Genomic DNA, 8579 nt, shown 5'->3' with positions numbered 1-8579 from the left:
AATTTTTTTTCGTGTTTATTGATTTTTTTAATTTTATGAAAATTATTACTTTCTGACTAATAATAGAGTAACATAAAAATATAATCCTTTAAACCAATTTTGACAACAATCTCTGCCAAGTAGACTCACTAAGATTTCGTTTGATTATGGTAAAAGTATCATTTGTACTCGCATTAGTTGTATACATGTTTTTATTTAAAAAACAAAACATAATACCTAATATTACTATCTAATTTTTGTTTTTTCCCTGATTTTTTTTTTGAAATTTTAATGTATTATTAAAACATATAAAGTAAAATCTTTTTTTTTTTTGCTAAGGAGAGAGACAGACATCAGGAGGCAACACCGACATCCCAACTAAATGACACCCCGGGAAGCCTCCGTCCTATGTCTGTCAAACTCTAAAATACAATAAAAAAGGGGGAAAAAGTCTGTACAAAAGAGAGGGGGGACTAGACCAAAACCCTCAAAAATAAGAAAAGCAAACAAAGCTAAAAAAGAAAAAATAACAGAAGAAGACAAAGGAGATCTATAAAAGGTATAGAAATCCATAAAAGTGTTTCTAACCAAATAGAACTTTGAATCCCATAACTCATATTCGCCATTTGTCCGCACAGCTGATACCTTCACGAAAATCTACGGACAATCCAATAAAACAGAATCATTTGGAAGATGGAGGACCACCCTTTGCACGGGTTTGATAGGGCGTGCCAATGACATTCTTTTTACGATTTTGCTTCTGCGCCTTTGTAAGAACTTGAGTGAAGCCTTCATCAGCCATTCTTTGATCATATTCACGTATTCTGGCCCATAAATCAAGGCCATCCTGTATGTTCCTACTGATATGAACATGTTGTTGTACAGGTGGGCTTACCTCTGCTTTGTCTGTGATATTGTTTGCTGCTTGTTGGAGTTGTAAGGCATCATGGTCTACATCTGCAGCAGTGGAGTCTTGGTCATTTCCCCGATCAACTATGTTTTCCTCAGCATCTATCTCCTCTAACACATGTATAGAAGTACTAGGCAGCCGGCCGGCGCGAGATGTAGTAACTTCTGTCTGATCCTCAAATGCATAAGTAACTTCAAGCTCTTTATTGATAGTATTCAAATTTTCTTGAGGAGAAAATGTATCCCCTTGTTGCGCCAAATTTTCATCTGCAATGATATGTTCTGCGACATCATCCGCTTGCAAAGATGCTTCCAAAGCTATAAAAGTCGCGGTTGATGTGTTGTTTTGCTCGGGCACTTCCTTCTCGAGAGATCCTAGATGCGGTGAAGCAACCGGTTCTGGATATGTAAAATATAAAATTGTCTTAAATTTTATTTGTAATGATAATTGATAAATGGTGACACCACAAGATATTGCGAGATAGATTGTATTATTGTATATTGAAAATGACTTTATATTGATCCAACGGTTAACATGTATACATAGTAACGATTAGATTACTTTTGTAAAAAAAATAAAATTACTTGGTATGAATCATTTTTTTTCAGATGAAAATATAACAACAAATATCTCTAACTAATTAATATTTGTAAGTAATATTGTTAAGTAAAATATTTTGTTGAGATGTATTCAAAATAAGCTTTTTATTTTCAAAAATAGCTAGATAAAATGAATTTTCTAAATGATTTGCATTTTTAGATTTTCTGATAAATTCTTAACGAATTTTTAGTTGTTAAACTACTTAACAACATATAAAAACACCTCAGACACCTAAAAATAGGAGTCAACATATGTGTTGGGATTGTTAAAAAAAGTATGAAACATCAATATCTACACGTCAAAGTTACCAATCTTTTAGATTTCAACTATAAAAGTAGGCAACATGCAAGATCTCTACATCTTCACAAAATTGAATTCTACAAGTTTATAACATAAATTCCAAGGAATTCAAGAAGGAAAAAAATCTTCGCTATGGTATTTTCATTTATTAATTTACATAAAATAATAATAATAGAAGCATTGACAATAACTAATGATGTAACCATAATAATTTGTGTGCAGGTAAACATGAGATTAATCTCTAAATCATTCATTTCCTCATTGTCAATACTTGTGATGCTATCAAGCACAACTTATTCACAACAACAATCTCCAAAAGTTATCCAATCAATGACATATTTGTCCAAAATGTTTGAAGTGGGGCCTGGAGAAGTCGCAGATAAACAAATGTTTAATATTGAATTTCCAAAGGGTCATGTTGGAATCAAGAACTTTGATGTTGATCTAGTTGATGAACATGGAAACTCTGTACCATTGCATGAAACTTACATTCATCATTGGTTTATTTTAAAATATATTATTAAGAAGAATGTGTCAGTGTCACAAGATCCAAATGATCATACCAAACCTTATGGTGATCTCATTTACAAAAGAAATGATGGAACATGCAACAACGGTATTCTTCCACATCAATGGAGTTCTGGAAGTGAAACGCGAGGAACAAGCACAAAACTTCCTTATCCATATGCGGTTGAAATAGGTAACCCTGCAGATATTACAGAAGGGTGGGAAGAGCAATGGTTGTTGGGTCTGCTGGTCATTGATACACGAGGCGCTGAAAATAAGAAAATTTGTGTTCAATGTAGGTGTGACCATTTTAATCTCCCTGAAAATTTTTATGATGTGACAGTTGGATTCCATGGAAAAGTTACTCCCAAATATAAAGCAGGAGTCCTTTGTTGCCAAGATAAGTTTCAGTGCAAAATGAGAAAGGGATTTCAAGCACCAAGGAGAAATCTTGCCATAAGATACAATATAACCTGGGTTAACTGGGACCAACACCAAATTCCAGTTAGATTTTATGTACTTGACGTCACTGATCGGGTAAGAACAAATGGTTCTGAAACAATCCACGATTGTCAGGTAAGTAAATAATTTAAATTACAATTTTTTATATTTTTTGGGATTAATTAAATTATGTCATGACCAATATGTGGCTTAGGCGATTGGGTTAGAAAACCATAGTAGGAGGCTCATTGAAACTCTATTTACTATAATAGAATACTAAAAACTATCATTTGCATGTAAAAACAAAACAAGATAATTTCTTAAACCTGATGATAATAGTTTTTATTTATTTATTAATTTGCACGTTAGAAACAAGTGATCCACGAAGATTTCTATATTTATTACAGGCAGAGTATACTATTTTAAAAAAGAATAGTACAAACCTTTTCCACGTTCAAAAAGCAAGCATCCCTATGAAGAAAGGTGGTTATCTTATCTACGCCTCTGGTCATGCGCATAGAGGTGTTATTAATGCAACATTATACGGACAGGTAAAGTTTAATATTATTCGTTTGACTAAATTTTGTTAAATTTGGTTATGTTTTCTCAATGTACATTTCTTAAATGATAATAAATTTTCTTAATTCCATATATAGTCAAATTAATCTTGTGATAATGCTTTATTAATTTTTTTTGTTTTGCATTAATTATTTAGAATGGAAGGACTTTGTGTACATCGACACCAACATATGGAACGGGAAAAGAACCAGGGAATGAGAAAGGTTACCTTGTTGGAATGTCTGTATGTTATCCAAAACCAGGTTCAATAAAGATTGATGATGGTGAAACCGTGACCGTAGAATCAATATATAAAAATGAATTTCTCCCTGCAGTTATGGGAGACATGCACTTCTATTTGGCTGATGAATTGCCCCATGAAGTATAGACATCAAACTTCTATGAATTTATAACTGTTTGATTAGAAAAATTAGTCTTTGATACCATTAATGTAACACCTAAACCCAAGTTTTAGATACTTAATAAAATAAATTATTTACAAATGATTTTTGCAGCTGATTTAAATTAAGTATAAAAAATTAATCTTCAATAAAAGGCTTAGGATGCTACATTTCAATCTTTCACAAAACATTTATATGAAGTCTTAAATTAAAATATCTTGGAGCAAAACGAACCAAGGTTTATCAAATTATTTATAATCTGATTAGAAAAATTAGTCTTTGATACCATTAATGTAACACCTAAACCCAAGTTTTAGATACTTAATAAAATAAATTATTTACAAATGATTTTTGCAGCTGATTTAAATTAAGTATAAAAAATTAATCTTCAATAAAAGGCTTAGGATGCTACATTTCAATCTTTCACAAAACATTTATATGAAGTCTTAAATTAAAATATCTTGGAGCAAAACGAACCAAGGTTTATCAAATTATTTATAATCTAATAGACAATTGACTTTCTCTCTAAAATAGTTTACACAATAGTACTATTGATCCAATAGTTTTACCCATGGACACATTCCTTACCCAATTTGAATCATCGACTGACAATCTACAAGAATTGTGCTTTCGTAAACATGCACACACAAATAATGAAGGGGTGATTAGTCAAAAAACATGAAAAATAATACATAAGTAATAAGAGCAATGAGTATGCATATATATCGTATAATCACAAAATTGGTATATTACAAATTATGAAGAGGGTTGTGTGAACCATCAGAATGAAATATAGAAATGAGTTTAGACTATAAAATGGAGAAAACCGAAAGCTTGAAATGAATAAATATATTTTGTTTAATGACATTAACTAGCTTTCTTAATTCTTAAACTCATGAATTGTTGTTTGCGTGAAACTTTAACTTCTAATATCCTAATCTAATTCGATCAAGATCGCAGATATAGTCTAATACTCAATGTATATGTTGGACCAAATATAATTAAAGTATTATCACACTAGGTGCACATGAATAGTGTCAGGAACACTCTATTACTATATTAATAAAATTGTAGATAATAATACAACACATATTTTACCCTGTGTCACACGGGTAGATGTCTAGTGACTTGGATTATAGCATAGTAGGGTTTTGATAATATTTCTCCTGTTAGAAAAATAAAATGAATTTTTCAATCAACCAAAAATATGTTACCCTAAGAATGACACTGTACACTCATGGACATTGTTGTTATTGTTCATCTATTGATGATTCTTATTACAACATCTTTCCCATATAAACGATATGAAAATGACAGATAATGTTGGACGAGTCAAAATCTACATGTTCTGATATGCGCATGGAGAAATTCTTTCTTGGTCACAAACACAAATAAAAAGTGTTTAGACACCCACATAATTGAACAAAATTAAAGAACAAATAATTGAATGATATGAGTAAATTCTTTTTCATTTATTTTTTTTCTACTTGTGTGAGTGTGCCCAAACTCTTTTTATTTGCATTTGTATTCAAGAAAGTCTTCCTCTATGCGCATGTACATTTATTTTATATACATCTATTATTACCTTGAAATTCTTCACATTGAGTTCACTTTTGTTTTGAAAATCAAATGTGATTTCTAAAAGTTTGTAACATTCTGCTAGGTGGTTTACACTTAGTGTGATTAAATAGCTTTTTTGTTCGCTTTGCTTAAAAATACACATGAAGCACTAATATGAACACATAACACGACGCTGATACTGACACGTAGATACTGATAATGATTTAAAATATATAAGTGAACGAATTTATTTACATTTATACGCATCAGACACAGTATGTAACGGATGCCGAAACACCTTCAATTCAGAGTGTTGATGGTATACACATAGAGATAAGGAGGTATAAACATAAAGAAAATTGGTCAAGCTCTTTGCATTTCCGAAGAATCTGTTACTCCTGTACAGTGCAACATGGTTGTTGAGAGGTTGGGAGATTTCCTCATTGAGCAAGGTCTCTAAACCAAGATTCTTCAATTGCAATATGGTTGTTCAGAGCTCCATTCTTTTTAAGTTTCTACCCTAAACTGAGAGTTATGGCAGACAATAACTATGTGAAAATGTTAGGATCAATTGTCATTTCTTAATTTTGCCTCAGCCAATTCTATTGGTGCATTGCATTGAATCCGAAAATTCAAAACAAAAAAATGAGAGAAAAATAGTTGAATTCGATGATAGAACAGAAAATCATAAATTAAAAAACACATAGAAACCCTAACCCCCAAAGAAATTGGCATTATCACATAACACAATCAAAGGCTAGAAGTGACTGAACTAGGGGAGCAATATGTTCTAAACTACTTGTTTTGTATTTGATGACCTTCTATTGTTAAATTCATGCCTCCTTCCTTTATAATTAAATGTAATAAAAGGAAAATCAATTTGAGAATAGAAAATTAGAAATAAAAACCATACATAATCTTGCATTTGCATATTCTAAACCTTAAAAGTTCTAGAACTCTTTCTTGTGCAACAGAAATAAAGGTTTAAAGTAGTAAATTAATGAAGCAAAGGAGTCTACTCATCAACTGACTCATCACACTTTGGATGTATTTCATCCTAAGCCTACAACACTTTCTTCTCCTGCTGTCAACTTTCGAACTTCATCGATCCTCTTTTGAAGTGCAGCTCTCAGATTTTGAATTTCGGCGTTATCCTTTTGATGTTTAGCTGCTAGCTCATTTTCAAGTTCAGCCTTGCAAGTCAACACATCCTCCAGAAACCTCATCTGCTTGTTCAGAGGTAAATTAATTAATATTAAAAAACTCAAATATGAACAAGGAAACTAAAATTGTGAAACTTTATTCAAAAGGCATTTCTAGAAAAATTTGAAGAACTTGCCTCGGTTTTTAAATCATACGCGCACTTCGCCTTTTTCATGCCGCTTTTAATTTCAGCAAGGACATCATCATGCGACATCTTTACCAATAAATTCTGCAGATATAGATATTTATATTGAAGAACTCAGACATAGACAGGGAACTAATATTGTTCGAATCAAAGGCATTTCTACAGGTTCCTAAAAGTTTCTAGAAAATACTTGCCTTGGATTTACCCAAGATCTCCTTTTCGGGTATCTAGTACTCCTTTTGGGGTATCTACTAAAATTGATTGATTCGCTCACAGCACGGCCTTTCAAAACAAACAAAATAAACATTGGAAATGGAAAATTTTAAAAATAAAATAGGACAAAAATTTAATCAGTTAAATTCCATGACAAAATAATATAAAATCTGATCAAAAATGGGTTTAATAAACCCTAACCCCTAAAGGAAGGATGATAAGACTGTGGGCTTTACCATTTTCAGAATTGTGCAGCATCCTCTTATTGACAAAGGAAGGAGTTTTGAATAGAATGTTCCAAGATCGCTGAACACATTTGAAACTCATCAGCGATTTTCTGGGTAGACGAACTAGTATCTCTATTTGTAGATCTTCATTTAAACTTGCCCAATTCATTCTCTCTGTACATACACTTGGTGAATAAAACTTCTAAGTTAAAACTTGAATTGAAAAAAATAAAGAAATAAAGAAGAGTAATTAAGGAAAGAATTGAAATAGCGTAGTTATGAAAATAGGAGAAAGAGATAATGAAAATGGTGAACTGTAAACAAGAAGCATTGAATAAGAAAATTAAAAAGCAAACCTCCCAAATCCGAGAAGATTTGAATATTTCGAGCAATCAATCACATAACAGATTGAAAGGAAAGATGAGACATAATACAAATAATAATAAAGGTCAGTGTTCTTTCGAAGGCAAGAAAATTAAAAATCTAACCCCCAAATCCGAGAAAATCTGAATATTTCTTTTGAAGTATAGCTCTCAGATTTTGAAGTTCATCATTCTCTTTCAGAAGTTTAGCAGCATTCTTCTTTTGAAGATCATCCTCGCGACTCTGTGCCTTCTCCAGCAACCCCATCTGTTGATTTAGAGATTAATTAATATTAAAGAACTCAAATATGAACAAAAATATTAAATCAAAATCATTGCTAAAGGCTAGCCCCATAAACTTTGTTAACATTTCCAAACAAAACTTGCCTCGTATGTTAACTTAAACTCGGAATCCCACTCATTCATGTGTCTTCGAAATCTAGCCAGCATTTTATCAAGTGATTCCACTGGCCTCGGCTGGTATAGAGATTAATATTAAAGAACTCATCAATTATGGACAAAGAAGCTAAAATTGTTTCGATAAAAAACAATGCTAAGACTCCCATAATATTTTTCAGAAAAAACTTGCCACATAATTTGCCCTAGCAGAAGCACACATGGAACATCGCCTATTTCTACTTCTAGCCATTTGCGCTTGTGAGATGTTGAAGATTGGGAAGAGACTCGGCTGCATGGGTAAAGTGAAAGAACAAAAATGTGAAAACACAAATTTAATTTGATGATGATAGTATCATAGTAGTAATAATAATTAAAAAAAAAATGAGGAACAACATGTATTGTATATAAGACACCATCAATTACAAGTTAGGCAAAATGAGTTACATGAACACAGACACCATATTGCTTCCATCTTGCGACCAAATTGAAAACAAAAGACTTGTTGAATTGACAGAACAGAAAATCTCAAATTCAAAAAGTTTGTATAAACCCTAACCCTAAAGAAAGTGTATTAATCACCGAACAGATTGGAAGACAGCCAGAGACATCCATTAACAACTAGAATTGAAAAAGAAAAAAGATGATTTGTTTTTCACAAATGATATTAATAATAATGATAAGAAGAAGAAGAAGAAGAAGAAGAAGAAGAAGAATGAAAATACCTTGATATATGAAAATTGGAGAAATTAAGAAAGATTATGAATGAAATGAAAA

At 31.6% G+C, this 8579-nt stretch overlaps 1 protein-coding gene across 1 annotated transcript; it reads left to right on the top strand.

Annotated features, from left to right (window-relative positions):
- The first annotated feature begins 2017 nt into the window (after positions 1-2017).
- On the top strand, positions 2018-3801 carry LOC146918588 (uncharacterized). Its single transcript, XM_085717456.1, has 3 exons — positions 2018-2872; positions 3145-3288; positions 3453-3801. Exons 1-3 carry the CDS (start codon positions 2018-2020, stop codon positions 3681-3683), a joined length of 1230 nt encoding a protein of 409 aa, XP_085573582.1. The 3' UTR covers positions 3684-3801.
- The last annotated feature ends 4778 nt before the right edge of the window (positions 3802-8579 follow it).

Source organism: Medicago sativa, chromosome 6 (assembly GCF_051527215.1).
Source record: "Medicago sativa cultivar Bolivia chromosome 6, Bolivia_mono, whole genome shotgun sequence".
NCBI lineage: Eukaryota > Viridiplantae > Streptophyta > Magnoliopsida > Fabales > Fabaceae > Medicago > Medicago sativa.
This window is presented reverse-complemented; position numbering and strand designations above follow the sequence as displayed.